At 43.3% G+C, this 19,176-nt stretch overlaps 1 protein-coding gene across 1 annotated transcript; it reads right to left on the bottom strand.

The window, feature by feature from the left end:
• Nucleotides 1-414: 414 nt before the first annotated feature.
• On the bottom strand, nucleotides 415-18,907 carry LOC139655523 (dynactin subunit 1-like). Its single transcript, XM_071532959.1, has 32 exons — nucleotides 18,872-18,907; nucleotides 17,648-17,713; nucleotides 17,369-17,563; nucleotides 16,233-16,314; nucleotides 15,969-16,000; nucleotides 15,429-15,449; nucleotides 14,781-14,804; nucleotides 13,305-13,391; nucleotides 12,704-12,853; nucleotides 12,205-12,228; nucleotides 11,395-11,592; nucleotides 10,757-10,961; nucleotides 10,532-10,610; nucleotides 9,982-10,141; nucleotides 9,556-9,660; nucleotides 8,951-9,142; nucleotides 8,387-8,503; nucleotides 7,791-7,943; nucleotides 7,416-7,576; nucleotides 6,583-6,751; nucleotides 6,177-6,245; nucleotides 5,601-5,813; nucleotides 5,186-5,347; nucleotides 4,487-4,618; nucleotides 4,142-4,267; nucleotides 3,753-3,895; nucleotides 3,346-3,512; nucleotides 2,952-3,073; nucleotides 2,652-2,847; nucleotides 2,459-2,532; nucleotides 1,984-2,073; nucleotides 415-1,752 (listed from the first exon to the last, which is right to left on the bottom strand). Exons 1-32 carry the CDS (start codon nucleotides 18,905-18,907, stop codon nucleotides 1,615-1,617), a joined length of 3,888 nt encoding a protein of 1,295 aa, XP_071389060.1. The 3' UTR covers nucleotides 415-1,614.
• Nucleotides 18,908-19,176: the final 269 nt, after the last annotated feature.

Raw genomic sequence — 19,176 nt, 5'->3', positions numbered from 1 at the left:
TTTTAATTTGAAAGCATTTCTTGAGGTACTGCTCTTATTTTATTCTGTAAAGCGTTGTGTTGTCTTCTATTAAAGAGGATGCTAGGATTTGACAGGACTTAATTTGTGTGTTGACAAATGTCCTTGAATTTCATTTTAAAAGTCACAACCATTAAAGTTGTAACTTCCTTATCCTCCTGAAGTCTCCTCATGTCAAGACACACAACAAAATGGTGTCAAGTTTGTTCATTTTGGCCTTCTACTGCAACAAAGTGTAATAATCTCTCATTTGATATGTAAAATTGCATCCCCACATTTTAGTCTGGCATAAATCTTCATGTAAATTCATTCAATAGTACCAAACTGATCTAAGTTGTGAGGCTAGGGTCTTTTTTTAAGGGAAAAAGTACACAATGTAAAAGTAAAGACAGTTCATAACGTTGAAAGAAAACTTTATTGGCATGTCTTGTTTAACAGTACCCAACAGGCATTAGTATGTAAAGACAGTAAAGCAATTATTCACTCACACTTAGCCCTCTGGTATAAAAACTGTTATGGCTTTGGAGGTTTGGACACCTTTTCTCTACTACCACACGTTACAGTAGCTGATTTTTGGAGGCAAGAACTCATTACATGGAGCAAATATCAGATTAACAAGATTTGTTTTTGTATGACAGTATCAATCGAGCCAGCTTGTAAACAGTACAGATACATATGACAGAAAGTTTCAAGAAGAATATTGTAGCGTGTCACTCAAGTGCAGACAAACTTATCCCTACCAAACTGTATTAAATAGTACACAGTATTACATGTATAAGGTCACTGAAAGCTGGGTAGGAATGTGATTAAAATATTCTAAACTTACAACCTGCTGCCCTAAACTGTAGTGAATTAGTGTGAAAAATCCTACATATAAATTGCTTCAACATTCCCAAACAACCAAACCTAGACGTCTAATGTACAGTTGTGAATTGACAATGGACCTTCATATTAGATTGTAAACAGGAGTAGGTAATTTCTGTCAAGAATGCATTACAGTCAATGGGCTCTGACTCAACTCATGGACAGGCAAAACATTTTATAACTTACAAATGACATGGCTTTACATTTCTTAACATTGTTTTAGGGAATTGAATTGGTTGCTGTTATTGTCCGAATTATCTACAATAGAAAAAAATACGAAGGAAGACAAAAAGCCTTGAGAGCTCCAAATACACCTAACAAAAAATAAATTTAGTGCTGGTTTTCCATTTCCCCAAAAAGTTACCAAAGTTGGTGCTTCCACAAATAAACTGTTTCAGCGTACACTTGAGTCCTACCTACATGACATGACATTCAGGTGTCAACTCATTCTGGAAATTTCAAAAACATCCAACAGCATTCTGATTATACCAATATTCTACTTAATGAGAACACACCGCTGTGTCTCTTTGGCATTAAGTTTAGAACTGCAGTTATATAATGTCACAAATGTTGGATAAAATTTCCTGAGAGAATGTGAAGAGCAATAGGGAAAATGGAGGAGAATGCTAAGCTTAGGTGGAAGTTGGAATGAGAAGGAAAAGAAAACAAAAACTGTGCTGTGTTTTTGTTGACACGCTGTCAGTCGTGGGCGCGGGGCAATGGCGTGCCGTCTTAGGCCATGAGGAGGCGGTGCACCTTCTGCAGCTGCTGCTGCGACAGAACGAGGCGGTGGACTTGTTCCTGTCCGCGGGTGCAGGGGATGGCAACACGACCCACAAACACCGTTCCTCCCTGCTTCTCTTCCTTGGCCTAGGAGAACAGCAGAGAATAGAGAAGTAAAGATCAATAATTCATCTTTAATGACAGACATGGAAAGCGAAAAAGATTCTAGAAAGCAGGTAGGTACACCTGTCACTTCACACTTGGTAACACAAACCTTGGTAATGGATCATATGGAACTTGTGTGTGTGTGTGTGTGTGTGTGTGTGTGTGTGTGTGTGTGTGTGTGTGTGTGTGTGTGTGTGTGTGTGTGTGTATTACCTTAACAAAGGAGGAGACTGGGAAGGTGGCAAAGTCAGAGGAGGCCTTTGCTCCTGGCTGATATGACACTACATGTTCAGCTACTTCACCCTGAGAAAGTGAAGAGAAAGTAGCATTTTCAAAACATATTACTATTTGCAAAATAGCAAGAATTTGCAAGAGATGGGGAAAGAACTTGGGGAAATCTATGGACAAGGAAGGACATTTTACTGGCCTGTTCGTTCAGGAAAAAAAATATTTTTAGTCTAGGTTAGTGCAAAATTGTCCTTACTGGCCATAATTTGAATGGAGGCTGGTGGATAAAGACAGCAAATGCAGCACATAAAATCTGACTAACTCTGGCTGACGGCTAGCTGTAGCAGCAGTGGAGTGATAGCAGGGACAAACGCCAGTATGTGATTGGCTGATGATTCTCTGGTTGTAGAAATGAATAGACTTCTGATGACAGGAAACAGGATGGTGAAGAAGTCGTTACCTTGAGTTTGTCCAGAGCGTTGCTGAGGCTGTGCAGTCGAGCCGTCTGCTCCAGCAGCTGGGAACTGGCACTGACTGGAAGAAACACGGGAGAGGAGAGCAACAACATCAACTACTTCATACAGCTGGGAACAGCAGCTATAGGATCTGTAAAGTCTCTTATTAATGGAACAAGTAAATGCACACACACACACCTGATGTCTTCCCGGTGATGTCCACCACTTTAACCTCTGCGCTGAGCTTCAGCAGTGTGGCCAGCATTTGGTCGGTCCTGCGGTAGATGCCGGTGTTGAGTCCCTCTGGAGGCGAGGAGCCCTCTTTGGCTATTTGTGGCAATTTGGGGAGGCGGAGTGGAGGCAGGGAGGCCAGCTGGGCTCTCATCTTCTCGGCCTGGAGAGAAAAGATACTCTAGGTGAGTCTTCCCAGCCGACACAACACCAAAGTGCATGTGGGGAAACCTCAACCAAAAGTGACAGGATTGAAAGCCAGTGTACCTTGAGCCTGTTGTTCTCGTTCTTGAGGTGTTTGATGCCGAGTCTCTGGGCCTCCACCTGCTGCCTGAGGAGAGGGGAGTCCACTATCTCCGTCGGCCCTGCCATGGCTGGAGCCTGACCTGCTGGAGGGAGGGAGTTCATATTAGATCTGACAGACATACAGTCACTATGACTCCATCTGCTGGGTTGTGTCTGAACAACATAATTTTTTTCAAAACTTTCTCTGACTTTGTTGTAATTCCCAAATTGTCAAGACCTGGAAGTTAAAATAATTTTCTAGATTTTTCATCCCCATGTCTTGTTTCCAATGCAAGATGGCACCCAAGTGTATAAAGCAAAGGAGGAGGATACATAACCCCCACCTGCATACACACAAAAACACACACTAACTTACCTCCAGCGGTTCCCTGGACGATGGAGGCGATTCCAGTGGCGGGCGGGCCTCTGAGGCCCTCGATGGTCACCTTTGATTGGTTACTGATGCGTTGTTTCAGCTCCGTCTTCTCGGCCTCCAACTGGTCGATGTCCGCCTGCAGAGCGTCCATCGTCTCCTCAAACTCCCTGAGGAGGAGAGGAGGGAAAGAGGAGGGTGAGGGAGCAGAAGGAGACAGAAGGGATGCACATAAGGAAATGGTGTAGAGAGAAACAGAGAGAGTGAGACAGTGTTACCCAGAGTGAGAAAATATGCAACAAAACATCCTAAGGGGAGAAATATTTCACACCTCAATTGCATACAATCTGCCTACAATGTGCAAATGTGTCAATCTCTTCTCTGTTTACATCTATGTCTATCATTCTTACTTCTCTTTCTTCTTGAGCAGGGCGAGGGTCTCGTCCAGTTTGGTCTGAATCTTCTCCACCCGCTCATCGGCGTCTTTGGTGGAGGTGTCCAGCTTCTTCTCCAGCAGGCTCAGACGGACGTTGGCCTCGCTCAACTCTTCTCCCTGGGAGAGAGAGGCGAGAGAGAGAGAGGGAAGAGTTGGGGAGATGGAAGTAGGGAGAAGAGGTAGGGAGGGAGGGAGGGAGGAAGGAAAGAAAGGGGTGGGTGAGAGGGATGAGGGACAGGTGAAGTGGGGGAGGTTGTGGAGTGGGTTAGAATATAAACATACAAGGAATGCACATAACTGCCTCTGCTAAAGTACATATGGATGTACATTGGCTCTATGTGTCTGTTTGCATGTGTGTGTTACCTTGATCTTGAGGGACTTCTTGACCTCTTTGATGACCGTCTCTCTGTCTTCCAGTTTGACTCCCAGACCCTCGGCGTCTGTCATCTCTGCCCTGAGGGCGGCTGCTCGCATCTCCACTGGAGGAGTCTGAGGAGAGGGAGGGATGGAGGGAAAGAGAGGGGATGGAAGGCATGAGCAAGAGACGAGGAGAGGAATGGGGTGAGAGAGATTAAGGGCAGAGATGTGTAAATCAAATTCCTACTTTTCGATATTTTATCAACTTTTCTCAACAAACTGAATTCATCATGCAGGCCTGGATTATGTGATTCACCAATGTGGAAAAGCTAAGGCATATACAGTAAATACCTTGCCCTGTGGTTTGTCAGCATCATACTCCCCCTCCTGCATGGCAGTGGCCATCTTGTTCATGGTAGTGATGACAGAGCTGCAGGACTGACGCAGACACTCCTGGGCATTCACACCCTGGGAGCCGTATACCTTGGTGGAGCAAAGACCACAAAGTGTTAGAGAACAAGGAAAAGGAGATCAATTCACTATACATTTTTTTTAACTGAAAACTTATCATGACACTGTGAATTCTCCTGATGCAAAACCAACCCAGCATGCAGGTTACAACAAATATGAATAAATATTTGCAAGTATTATTTGGCCAAGGCCTGGTCAGAGTCAGTTTTGTAATGTTGCCAAATGACCACTGTAAAATCCACACCACCTCAAATCTTTAATTTAATCAAAATAGAAAGGCAGAGAGGGAAGATTTTAGAGCATTCAAGTGAAGTGGCCAATTATTTATGTGTAAAGTATTTGGTTCAACTGTGTAGAGGAGAACATAACCTAAAACTTTTAATGATTATTTTGTTACTTACAGCCCACTAAGTTACCCCAACATCTTCACTTAAGGCATTATTGCCAATCTACTGCACCATAAAGTTGCCAATGTGTCATATCGTTTTTTGGCCCATGTACATTTTCTGAAGCCATGTGTAATATAAATTATAGATGAGTATCAGGCAAATGCCACATGGCTAATAACAGTCACTCTACCTGCTCCACAGCCTTGAAGGTGTTATCCTCTAGTTTGAGAGCGTTGATCCCCTCCTGTTCAGCCAGCGGAGCCACCATCTGAGCTCCGGCTGCAGCCACTTCCTGCAGCACAGCGACCACGCGGGTCAGCTGGCGCCTGCACTCTGTCAGCGTCTCCGCCACCTGCCGTTGGTGAGATGACATGTCAATCAAACATACACTGTAGATCAATCATGCAGGAGATATAGTGACAGTGGTCCCACCTTCTCAGATTTAACTTGTATTCTATCCCACATCAACCATCACACTGACTCATTTATTCACTGCTAACATGCTGTGCTTTGCCTGTGCTTTAGAGGATGCTGATCATTGGACCACAGAGATGTCAATCAAACAGTAATGTGTGTGTGTGTGTGTGTGTGTGTGTATCCCATACCGGTTGTCCAAAATTGAGAGCGGCAGGTACTCCAACTACGTCTGTTCCAGGCATGCGGCGTCGGATCTTCTTACAGAACTGTCTGATGTCGGAGCAGGAAGTGTCCAGGTCCTTCAGAAGGACGGCGAGGCCGGAGCTCTCCTGACCCGCCGCCAGGAAGGCCCGCAGACGAGCCACCTCCACTCCCATACAGTCCAGGGCACCCTGGGTAAACTGGAGGTGGGGAGGGGGGGGTCAGGTTTGTCAGTTATTCACAAAAACCAGTCAATCAACTGATATTTAAACTGCTTTGATTTCCAGATAAGAGTAGCTCCAAAATGAGATTTGTTACACAGTGAAATTGTCACTTCCATTTGCTATATTCTTATTTATATTCACTTTTCCTTTGGTGTCAATAAGTTTCATGCATTGAGATTCCTCCTGCATGTACAGCTATGTACTTTTTCCTTGATAAAACATAAAGACTGCATAGAAACTAATCTGCTCCTGTTTGCAGTGCAGTTTAGTGATATGTTCACAAGCCTGAAATCCAGGAAAAAAGTGGAAAATCACATGGCTGAGGAAGCTTTTAAGTACCTTGATGTGGTCGGCCAGCTGCACTGTGCAGTCCTCAGTGTGTTCTGACAGATGGATGCTGTACAGTTGCTGGAAGACAGAACAGCAGCAAGTTATAGATAAGAATAAACAGTGTATACAATCAAATCTACATGTTTATGTTTAAATTACTCTGAGTGAGAGGAGGATGTGTTTTTACATATGAAGCAAGGTGATGGTGTTGACAATAAGGATTCTGCTCTCAACTTAAAATTAACTTGATGGGTCTGTAATATTGTATGTATTAGCCTATATATAAAATCCCCATGTGGTGTATCCAAGTGACTTAAGTTCTTGCCTGTATGCCTGTGTGTGTGATGAATGTGTTTTTAGAAGCTAGATAGCACGCTGGTGAGCTCTTTAATGTAAAACCCCCTGTTTTGTTTACCTGGTAGTATTTGATGGCCTTGGTCAGGGGCTCCACCTGAACGGTCTCGTCCAGTTGGTCTTTGTGCAGCAGGTCGATGAAATAATCCAGAGAGCGCTCATGGACGCTCATCTCTGAGTACAGAGTGCCCATCCGCTTGAACACCTCCACGCTACAGGAATTCAGAGCCCTAGAATCAAGGCAGGGAAGAGGAGAATGAATAGAGAGGCCCATGTTGTTATTGAATTAAGCCTATACCTCAATCAGCAGGTAAACAATTTATGTAATCAAAAAGCAATTAGACACCAATGAAATGTAACAGAATTTGACACATCCCATTCTCCTGCTACCAATTAACTGATCATTCACCTGACCTTGAGTGAGGATTTACTAGTAAGATTATTAGATTTGGTTACAGGGAAATATGCATAAGTGATAAATATTAAGATTATTGGTGTTACCAATATGGTACCAATATGGTACCAATTCCACCATAAAGTGAAGGAGCAGAAATTTAAAAGATTACTGTTATATCTTTAAATTCGAAATCTCTGTTTATTAAAAATAGAACTTTAGATCATTAGTTTGTGTCATTTGACAAAAATGCTTCTGATAAAATCTACTTCCATTACAGAGATCTAATACTGTATCTTCCCATGAGTGAAAAATAAAGACAATCAGGACACTGCTTTTATTGCTGACTAAGTCACACATGGCTCTTGACTCATTTTCAAAGGTGTCAGATACCAATATCCTATTCTAGCCTGGTAACGGCCTGATATCTAACACCAGTGTTAGTGAATCCCTATCTTGCGCTCCGGTCTCACAGATACACCAGTGATGAAGCTGCTTACTGTTCATATTTGTGCAGGGTGGCCTGCAGCAGGGTGAGGGAGTAGACCAGTCCTGAGGCAAAGCTGAGCTGTTCTCCTGGAGGTCCTCTCATCCCCGTCCCTTCGACCGGGTTCCCGTTCAGGTCAAACTTCTCCTGGGCCTGCTTGCTGATCAGCTCAGCCTAAAGGGGAGAGGACACAAGGCACACACACACACACACATACACATCGGGTACAGAGACAGATTAAGAACAATAGAAGTAATTCAGATATAGGAATCAAGTTTACGTACATTCATAATTTTTAAAAACACGCATGTACACACTTGCCCACTTCCCTAATCAGTGTTATGGCTTCTTACTTCACACTCACAAAGACACAGACACAGCTTCGTACCTTGCAGATGAGCCTGGGGATGAGCAGGAGCACCAGTATACAGTCGTGGTCTCCCCCGTGGCGGAGGAAGGAGTCGGGCATGAAGGAGGTGAGGAGGGACACCTGTCTGTTTGCCTGGCCCACCTCCATCTTCCTCAGCTCCATCTCAATGGCCTGGGGACACAGATTGAGATTGTTAGTCTGTAAGGAAGTAAGAGAATGAAGGCCACGGACCACAATAGCACTACAGCCCTATATAGAGCTTATCACTAATGCAAAAAATTCAAGCCCAATCCAATCAGATACACAGATGATGCCATGTGACAGCTAGGCTTATAGATGCACATTAACAAGAGCTGTAAGTGCTATTGTTTGAATTCATGAGTAATAGACTATTGGATTTCTCTAAGGACATTTGACAATTCAATAGAAGGCCACAGTTTACAATCCATCCTTTTTGCTGGATTTTCTGTCTGAAACGGGTTAGGCTTTAGTTTTGTTTTTTTTTACAAGTTTTGAGAATCTTGGAATTCAGAATCAGTAAGAGGACTCAGAAGTGGCTGGTAAAATCCTATTCATCCTCATCCCTAGCGTGATGACGCATGCTTGTCTCCTACCTTGGCGTAGGCTTTGGTCTCTGCAAACTTGATCTTGAAGTCAAAGAGCTCTGCAGGAGGCTGCTGAACCTGCTCAGCGTTGGCATTCTGCTGGTTGGTCAGCTCTCTGTTGGCCTCCTAATGCACAGAGAAAAGCACAAACACACATAAATATATAGACACACACACACACACACACACACACCCACACAGAGACCCGACAGTGCAGTGAGCACCTTGTGGTGTGTCTGCAAGTTCCATCGAGTTAAATTTTAGACTTTTTAAGACCTTAATTGCCAGTTAGAATGAAATGCAAGATCATTTTCGCCAATGGAAGAAATGTGATAATAAAAACATTTTAAAACTATCAGAATATAGGTCCGCATGACTGGGCTGATTTCTAAAAGAAAAAAAGTCTTAAAATGCTTCATTTAACTGTATGCAAGACCTTTGAATGCCTTGAGTTTGCAGAATATATTTTCAGACATTTTAAGACTTTTCCAGGACCTGCACACAGAGCCGTAGCCTCTAGTGCATCCTCCGCTCATGTCTGTAGTATGTGTGTGCTTCCATCTCTCCACCCACCTGTAGCCTGCCGGTGAGCTCCCTGTATTTGTTGATGGTCTGCTGGTAGTCGGCTATGGTCTCCTGAGCGGCCTCCACCCTCTTTTGGGCTTCTCTGAGCTTCGATCCACTCATGTCAGACTGCTCCCTCAGCTCCATCTCCGTCTCCCTGGCGTTCTCCTGCAGCTCGTCATTCATCTCATTGATGGCCTCCTATTGGTGGAGGAAGAAAAGTCAGAGGTCAGTGAGATGTCGATCAAAGGGAGATGTGAGATGTTCTTTGGCTCTCCTTAGGCTTATTCTATTTATTTTCCCTGCACTATAGTTACAGGAATATTCTAAGGGCACTAAGAGCATCAGCTACATGACTAAAATGTAAATATAATATAAGATATATTTATCTTATATTTAATAGAACATAACACAACATGTAAGGAGAAGATGTGGAACATAGAGAGATTTCATCCAGGAATAAACAACACTTCAAAATGGAAAAAGGTCATGTATTCACTTTTGTTCACCTTGAACATATAGCATTTTCTGCAAACTACAGGACTCAATTCTTGTATTTGTCCACTGTGTGACTAACATGCATGTAAGAGCATCATAAAAGTTGCTTTGCTGACCAGATCAGTGACGGTCTCTCTCAGCTCTCTGACTTTCTCCTCCAGGTCCAGGTTCCTCTCTGTCAGGGTCTCCACCATCTCCTCTGAGCCCAGAGCAGCATCCACCTAGTACACACACACACACACACACACACACACACACACACACACATATACAGTTCAATTATGAGATGACAAAGTAACAAGAACACTGTCCTCTCTGTTCATTTAAATGCTCATACTAAGGAAGAAAGAAGTAGCTCAATCTAAACCTGTTCTGTCATGAGCTACATTTCAATTTCAACTTAATTTCTTTTAATATCAGGATAGTGCAGTGTCATGAAAGCTGTATCATCTCTCATTCAAACACTCTCCCTCTAACCACTTCAACCCACTGGTCTCCTCGGACAGATACCCCTCTTTTCTCTCCTGCCTCTCTGACTTTACCTGTTCTTTCAGTTCATCGATAGTGGCCTCGGCCTGCTTCGTCTCCTCCTGCAGTTTCTCCTTCTGGCTCCTCAGGGTCTCCAGCTCAGTGTTCTTCTTCTCCATCTGCTTCTGCAGCTTCAGGTGCTCCTGTTTCTCTGACGCAGACAGGTCACGCATCCTGAGGAGGGACAGGGGAATTAAAACAAGATTTGTTTTCCACTTGGTTTCTATCTAGTATGTTCAGAGAAAGATTCAAATCTTCAAAATGACAGCAGAGGGGGTTATTTCTCCATGTGCTTCTTCCTCAAGTATGTCATCATTTCTCTGTTTCTATTCAAAGTATAAAGTCCTCACATTTAAACATGAACACACCACCTATTTTAAACAGTACACGTCTATTCACAAATGTATATTTCTGAAATGTATAGTTCAATCAAAAGCCAGAATTCATTTGTCCAGCTCGTTCCCCGAAATATAATCCATCAAGAAATACTGTTACTTTTTCTGTTTGGGGACCAACCAGAAAAGGGCCTCCAACTCTTTTTAGAGACAACGCCATGTGACTGACCTGACCAGCGCCTCTTTCAGCCTGCCGTTCTGCTCCTCCAGCTGTTTGACATGGTAACTTGAGGCGGCTCCGTCTGAGCCTGGAGGAGGGAAAGGGAGTCAGATGTGAGAGAGAGAGAAGATGAAAAGAGGAACAGAGAAATGATGGGAGGGAAAGAGAGATTTAGGAGCTGTGGGCGTTTCATCATGTCAGGCGTTCATTCTCCCCATCTCTCCTCTGACGCACCTTTCTCTTCGATCTCATGCTTCAGGATCTCCAGGTCCATGGAGAGCTCCTCCACTTTCTCTTTCAGCGTGTCCACCTCCAACTGCAGCGACTCCACCCGCTCCTCGGCCATCTCCTTGTCCAGCGTGGCCATCTCTATGGCGTCCGCCGTGTCCGACATCTCCTCCATGTAGCGGTCCTTGGCCTCCTGCGCCTCGCGAGCTTCCTGGGAGGAGGAGGTGCAAAATAACTGTAGATGCACATAGGCTGAGGCGCTACAGTGTAATTCATATTTTCTCCATACATTTCTACTTAGTTCTTGATGTAGGAAATCAAGTTGCATGATATGTAATACCCCCCATTTGGAATATTCACATTTATATTGTATTTTAATTTGCTGGATGTTATTATTTTGTGACTAGAACGACCCAATGTCCACATGGTGATCGTGTACGTTTCATCTCATCTTGACGCCCTGGCACAATTATGCACAATAATATACTGTATATATTAGATTCATAGACTCTTGCCCAATGTAGCTTCTGGATTTCTGGACTTTTCCATCCATCACTCAGCTTCCCATTTACCTTCTTGCACTTCTTGCTCCCTCCTTCCTAGCTACACAACCAACCATCTATCTTCTTTAGAGTTTAATGTACCTTCTTGGCCTCTTTGAGTTGTTTCTGCAGCTCGGTCTGCTGCTCCTGCATTTTGGTCTTCCACTCCTGGAGCTGCTCCAGCTGGATCTTGTGTTTCTCCAGCTCCTTCAGCTTGGCCTTGTCCTCTGTCCGCTTCATCTTCAAGGTCTCCAGCTTCTCCTCCAGGTCCTTCACCTGGCCTCGCAGCGACTCCTCCTCCTGAGAAGGACGGATGGATGGAGGGATGGCAGGAAAGAGGGAGAGCAGGAGGGGAGAAGGAGTCAGTCAAGAGTTAACAACATCATGAAATACATATTTTGGCTTTTACAGATTTTGTTCCCCAAGCATGGCTGCATATTTTCAAGATTTTCTTTTCAGATAGTAGGGAAAGAAAACATAGCAAAAACATCAATCTGATCCCACCACCAAAAACCCATAATAAGGTGATTACTGTGAATTTTAATGTCCATCATTCGTCAATAATTTCCTCAATTATGTGGCTTAAACCTCTTAGTTAACCACAGATGGAAAGAGAGGGCCTCAACAGCACCCTCTGTCAAAAAAACAGGGAAGTGCAATGCAGTAGTGAAGGAAGAAGAAACAATTTCCTGCTCACACACTGGTGGAAGCTAACATTGCCCATGTCCATTGCCTCAAAACGTAAAACCATGCATCATGACCATGAAATTCAGTAACATGAAGCACTGTGGGGACATTATAAAACCATAATGAAGTACTGAGGAGTAGTGCTGGGGTCATATGGAGTTTGTTAGTCAGCTCATCATGCCAGATATCATCAGCATGCATGCAGCCATTAGATGATAACTCTACCTGCTTGGACATGGCAGGTTCCACCTGGTCACACATTGACAACACGGATGGAATGGGACAGGTTCATTAAGACAATGCACGTGATGACAAATTAAAACAAAATTATGAAGTGTGACATACAGTCAAAAGTGGAAATACTGCAAAAATGAACTATAGTCTTTAAAAGGGCACAAGTCGGTCTTTCGTGCGGTTAACTGCTCTACAGTGTGACATGGGTGTCACATTAAGAGATAAATATGAGACAAAAGAACAGGATGTCACCTTCTGATTACAGGTTTTATTGGCCTATTAAACCATGTTGCAAAGGCAACAGTAAATCAGACACACACTGTCCCAATACATCAGCTTTTGACTGTATCACAAGTGTCGCTGAGTGTAAAAAAGTACACTCAGCGAAAAACAACAAGTTATGGATTTGCTGCGCATATCTTGTTTTCAATGACACCAATTAGACTTTAAAATGCACTGTGCACAAAAAAACACTACAATAAAGACTCACCTTGCTCGGGGTGGCGGGGGCCAGGGTTGCCATTGCCGCAGGCGTCCCGCTGGGCTGAGGCACGACGGGGGCCCCCAATGCACCCTGGGAGGATAGGCCCGCCTCGCTGACATCACCGGACAGAGAGGAGGAGAGGCTGACCCGAGATGTCTGCTGAGATGTCTACAGAGGCAGGAACGTGCGGGACGGGAAAGAGAGGGAGAAGGGAGGGACGACAGGAGAGGAAAGAAACAGAGAGAGAGTAGAGAAGTGATGGTTAGAGAAATAAACAAGTTAACATCTTACAGCTTACAAAGAAAATCAGACAGGCGTCCACATTGTGGAGTACTACCCAACATCTTGAATGCCAATATACAACCAACATCAGAACAAGAACTCCGATGAACCTAGAAGAAGAGTGAAGATCCCATTCTAGGCGGTGCCGCTAGATTAATCTCGTGAACTTGCGCTAGTTTATGTGGTAAAAATACAATAATCCTCATAACTTCATGCGCCTTCCAGGACCAAACATCACCCCAGTGACCGGTTTTCAGTGAGCAAACATTTCACCACTCCCAGTGACGACAGGACAGGTGAAGCACTGCGAGTTGACGGAGCGTACCATGAGCAGCGAGGGGGAGCGGCTGGAGGAACGTACCAAGAGGGAGGGGAGGGAGGTGGCAGAGACCAGACGACCTGGCGTGCCCCACTGTTATCGTCGTCATAAGGAGATATTCATAAAACTTAACAGCAGGGTTAGCTTGACATTACAGAATGAATGAGTGTTTTCATATACATAAATGTGAATTCCCAGGTCAGTTTTACCCACCATCCTCTTCTGATCATTTGCATGTTCTGTATGAATTCATAAAAAGCACATTACAGTGCAAAAACTACCATCTGCTCTAGTCACTTAACATGTCGATTTTCAAGGAGAATATCGCTGAGAATAAGGCAATAATGTGTCTCCATCACAGTAATCACATCCCTGGTATATTTATGAATATGTTCAAAGTACCAAGCTGCAGAGCTTGTGCACATAAATGCTATAAGCGGTGAGTTTTATGAATAAAGGTTGTGTACTGCTAATTATATATAATAATATAAATACTGCTAATGCATCCTAATCCTAACTTGCATTCTGTAAAAAAAAAAATTATGGCGACTTTTTCTTGACTAGTGAGAGTTTTGAAATGAGTGTGGGCTTGCATTATTTAAAGCTCTGAAACATGATTGCATGGTTCATATGAATATATCAACTTAAAAGCAACCCAATTAATATGAAAACAATGTTAAACGTATATTGGGAAACCATGGAGCAGCCAAGTTCATCTCCATAACCTGCCTGCCATGTGTTTGATAGTCCAAGGCACCACAACCTCCATACAAAAGGACTAATGGCTAGAAGCACAAACGCTGAAGTGCTTCTAGCATTGTCAGTATGACTGTAATAGCTGAGGCTGTATAGACCATTATTACAGTCTCTATGATAATTTCATGAATCTCTTTAAAATCACATAATCCTTTATTTTTGGCAACTTAAGTCTCATTTGATATCACATACTGTCATTCTATGACTTTGTAATTTTGTGTGTTTCAGCTTTTACCAACTTTTGTAATTTACTACTTGATACACTCCGCACTCCACAGACTGACTGTATGGACACTAGGTTCTTGTCACAGTCTATGCCTACTATAGCTATCCAATAATCTATCTTCCCTTGTCCTTTTGAAGGGCGATCTGGTGAGTTGACAGGTGAGCATTTCAAGTATGTGCTTCTTATCGTACTGGACAAAAAATGCACAACCTTTGAAAAGACTTCAAATATTTGAAGAGGTACCCTTGATTTAACTTGCCAAGCACTTCAACACACTCAAAAAGTTGAAACATCAGTAACACAAGTTTCAGAGGGTCTCGCAATGTTTGGGAGGGAGGGTAACACAAAATTTACTGCAAGTATGGAAAGCTAGGGGGAAAAATGTCCCCATTATCTGTCATACTAATTTGAAACTTTTCAAAGTTAACTGGTGTTTTGCCCCAGTCTGCTGTGTTGCTGTTTGAGCTCCCTGCAGGTCTGTCTGCTGAAGACAAGCTCACCTTGGCAGAGCGACGGGTAGAGGACTGGAGGAGAGGAGGAGGGGATGAGTTGCAGAGAGGACATAGAGGGACAGACACACACACACGCACGCACACACACATGCACGCACACACACACACACGTCCAGTGGAGAAGCAAGGGAAGAGGTTAGCAGCACACAAGAAACATCCTCATTGTTAGTCTACAGCCACTGATCACAGCTTTGAAGCCATTTGAATTCATAGTCATTAAACAATCCTTGGTGACTCAAGCCAATAAAATGTGAACTCATGCAATAACAATGATATTACAGAGGAGAAACTGCAGTGGCTCATAAGGATCCAAGAGGAATGACTCACAAACACCATCTCAATGCCTTGAAATAGTCTGAGTTTTGGCCTCTAAATGTGAGCATGCTGGATGCCTTCACCAGGAAAACAACAAACAAAAAATGTCTACAGTACAAAACGATGTGTGGCCAAAGAAAACCAGAAAGGAAAATATGGTGAAAATGATATTTATCCGTGCAACATGAGTGACGTCTTGATGTCCCATGCAAAAAGTAAACATATCAATCTGCCACTTCAATACGAAAGATGAGTTTCAACTCAAGTGCGATGAACGATGACCAAGGCAAAGGCAAATGTGCTGAATTTGAATATTTCTACCTTCTTAATGTTCACAGGTGTCTGCAAAGGATTTTCAGAAAAACAAAGATGAGAAGTCAGATCAACAGGTGAGAAGCTAAAGAGAAAACGAGTACCAGTCTGTCACCTACTGTACAAAAGAGGAAAAAAATTGAGGAGTGGAGGTGTAAGGAGAAATCTGGAACAAAGCACCTCTGGTCAGAAACACAGAGCGAAGGAGAAACAAGAGAATTGATGGAAACAAGTCCAGGGTCACATCACTACTACCTGAAATGGATTTAGGTACTTTTCTTGGATTGATTGGTCTTGTCTAGCACAATTAAACCGACTAAACTGCCCTAGAAAGGGCAAACCCATTTCTCATTCCATGCACACAAAAGTGTGAGTAATTGTCAGTAATTTACTTAACCAGCTCTCATATATGGACATGCAAACAGTGAAGTGCAAGCCATATTTCACAAATCTACATATCCACAGATCCACAGAAATCCAACCATCTTCAAATAGGAGTTATATATTCTCAGAGGACAAAAAAGCAATCAGTAATTTATGCTTGCTTACCTGTTTGGTTGTTTTTGGAGTCTCAGGAATGTCTGAGGGGAAATTAATTAAGTACTATTATTACAAATTGCATCATAACTGTTTTGAGTGCATATCAAATGTTAAACGGTGTGCTTACTGGGCAGAGTAAGGTTACCATTCATATCTCAGTCTTTTCACTCATTCATTATGCATATATGGTTCAAAAGCAGGAATTCCAGACAAATCAATACAAAATCCAATCTGTTTTATTCAATCCACCCCACAGCCGTGCTCCTTGCCCACCTTTTTGCTTGGGTATCTTGGCTGCGCCGGACTCAGGAGTGTCTGGTGAGGTGGCGCTGGAGCTTTCTCCCACCACCTGGATCTGTACAGACAGAGAGAGACGGGGGTGTGGTCAGGACAACACAAGAGGCAGACAAGAGGAGAAAACATGGAAGCAGGAAGAAGGAACTCGTCATTAGTAATGACAGTAAATACTGTAAAAAGAAAAGACACTTCTCTGAAGAAAAAAGAAGGGTCTCGAAAACATGATTCTATTCGTTTCTACCAGTTTAACTGACTGTGCTGTCAGTGCAACATTTGGACAGGGGACAAAAAAAACAAGATTGTCTGACGTCCTACAACAGTATTAACTTTTTTCACTAAATGACAGTATGCAAGTTTGATTATTGGTGACTGGACAAACATAAGGGAGGTGACCATTCCATCCATTGCTGGTGGAAATTCCCTTGCCAATTTTTTTGCAGATTTAAATTGCCTTGATATTGGGTAATTTAAAATGTAGGCTAGTGCAAGACACTAAGGGTTTCCTGTGGTGTAGGGCGATAGCTGGTGTAAGCATAGATAGCTGCCTTGACAAAAGAACACCCAGCCACGACTATAAAGCCCAAAAAATTCCCAAACTCCTGCTTTGATCACAGGGTTTAACTGCAGCATCTGCTGGACAAAAGCAACATTGCGAACAATGGGGATCATAATATTTCATGAGCAAGCACCAAATCGTGTGACTAAAGTTAACCAACTGCTAGAACTTAAACTAACATTAAAGACATGTTATCAGCACACCGGGGTCTAAAATGCTGGTAGTTTAGCTCCGTTAGCAAGTAAGTCAGGTCAAATTATTTCCCACATGCCACTGCAAACCATGACTTTGCACTGTCTTCTTCTCTGTATTTACTGGTATATACTTTGGTAACCTACCTAAGCTGATAAATATGTGACTTTTCAAACACAATGCAAACTAGTTTAATTGAGGTACTTTTCAATTGAAATCCTCACACCTATCATCGTGAAACACTGGGGATGAGCGATATATATGATGACAATCGGTTGCTAGGGGGATGTATACTATGGCCCAACCCTAGTGTGTATCCATATAAACAGTTCTCATTATACCACAACGCATTTATTTCACTTGCCTGGGACTGTCTGACAAATATCCCGTGGTTTTCCTCGCAGGTGAAGTAGCGTTTGCCCTGCACGGTGCCGTCGTTCTTGCCCTTGGCCTCGTCCAGGATGACGCCCACCCATTTCCCCGTGGCAAAGAGGGTGGCACCCACGTAGGCAACAGTGCCACGCTGACCCTTCCCTATCACCTCCACTACAGAGCCAACCTTGGAGAGGAGAGGAGGAGAGATTGTCAGCCGTTAAGCCGTCCAACGCATCAAAACTTGTACCTGTATTGAAAAGTGCCCTACCTTGGCAGGCTTACTGCTCTCCACCACTCCTCCACTGCTCATTTTGCTGATCACTGGGCTGGTCAGCTGGAGGGGTGGGGGGTGGAGAGGATACAGATGGAGAGAGAGAGGGAAGAAAAGGGGTAGGAGAAGGGTGATGAGGGTGTGGGGAAGGAGGGAGAGAGAAGGGTGGGAGGGGGAGAGGAGAGAAAGGTTAAGGGCCGGGGGGAATAAGGGGCAGAAGAGAAAGAGGGGAATGGAGATGAAGGAAGAGGCAAGAGAGAGAGAAATAGGTCATTGCATGCCAAAGAAAATGCATTTTTGACAGCAAACATTCTTCATTCTTGGTATCTTCTTGATATGTTGATCTTGGTCACTAGACATTTCACTAGACTTAACTGAGAGTAAGTGTGATGACAAAATATTTTCAGAAATGACCACCAGGCCCAAAACAAAACGCTATTTGTTGTGTTTTACATGACAACCTGTGACACCTGTGATTTTTTAACAATGCACAGAGTGACATCAGCGTGCATGCCCCATAATTCCCCCCACTCCATCTATTGTCATGAAACAAGAAAGGAGTCAATGATAATAAATGATAGGAGAGCCCTCAGGCCGCACACAAAGCACATAATCACACTCACACAGCCAGTCATATGGCCCGGGCCAGAACAGACATCCTAATAAACAAGCCATCATACTGTCTCGCTCATACAAAGAAGCTCATTCAGGATGAACTGGGTCTGTGGCAGAGCATAACACTTTTATAGGGCTGTGGAGACATGTGAACTTCACGCTGCCTAATGGGTTTAATCCACAGGGCAGAAAGCTGGAGAGACAAGCCTGATCATTGCTCTATGATGGAAGCAGCAACACTGGATTTTCTTATTTTCAGTGATAGTTTTACAGAATCTTCACAAGTCAATACCATCTAGGATTCATGGCAACAACAATATGCCTTTATTTTTTTTAAAAAGGACATCTTAGTCTTTTCTTCAAGGTGATCTAGAGTTAGCCTACTTACAGTTTTATCATTCAAAACTCTTGATCTGATGAAGTAAACAGAACAATGCTACACGGCGACTCTTACATCCACTACATGGTAAGTACCACCAATCTGGTCTTGTTTCATTTTTACCATTATTATTAAACCACTTCTAATGAACAAATGCATCAAAGATTAGCACTGACTTAAGTCAAATAAAATAATATTATTTAACATTTAATGTCCATGCTACTCACCCGGGGGGTATAAGAATGTCGCCTGTTCATAGCCATAACGACTAGTTAATTTGGTTACACCTCCAGTATAAAGATACAACTCTATAGCTACTGTTTCTCTACTTTCACACCCCTCCTTCCGAGAGAGGAGAGAGAGGAGAGAGAGGAGAGGGCAAAATGTGAACGTGGTCTCAGGGAGGGATCCCAGTGATGCATCACGAAACGTCATGGCCGTTTTGAATGGGGAAAGGGAGGGCAATGTAATGTCTAGCTGTGTTATGGCTCTCACACGTACATGTAGGCTCTATGGATGTGGTTACCAGAGG

This window comes from Centroberyx affinis, unplaced genomic scaffold (assembly GCF_046629955.1).
Source record: "Centroberyx affinis isolate AG114_WGS23_722 - 3 ecotype Tasmania unplaced genomic scaffold, CSIRO-AGI_Caff_v1 ptg002296l_1, whole genome shotgun sequence".
Classification (NCBI taxonomy): Eukaryota; Metazoa; Chordata; class Actinopteri; order Beryciformes; family Berycidae; genus Centroberyx; species Centroberyx affinis.
This window is presented reverse-complemented; position numbering and strand designations above follow the sequence as displayed.

Bases quoted from the DNA above. Each gene is read 5' to 3' on its own strand.
- LOC139655523 (XM_071532959.1), bottom strand. From the start codon at position 18,907: ATGGCTATGAACAGGCGACATTCTTATACCCCCCGG. The intron at 10,611-10,756 runs GTGCGTCAGAGG...TCCCTCCTCCAG, and splicing joins GCATGAGATCGAAGAGAAAG to GCTCAGACGGAGCCGCCTCA. The intron at 3,074-3,345 runs GTAAGTTAGTGT...CCCTCCCTCCAG, and splicing joins CGTCCAGGGAACCGCTGGAG to CAGGTCAGGCTCCAGCCATG.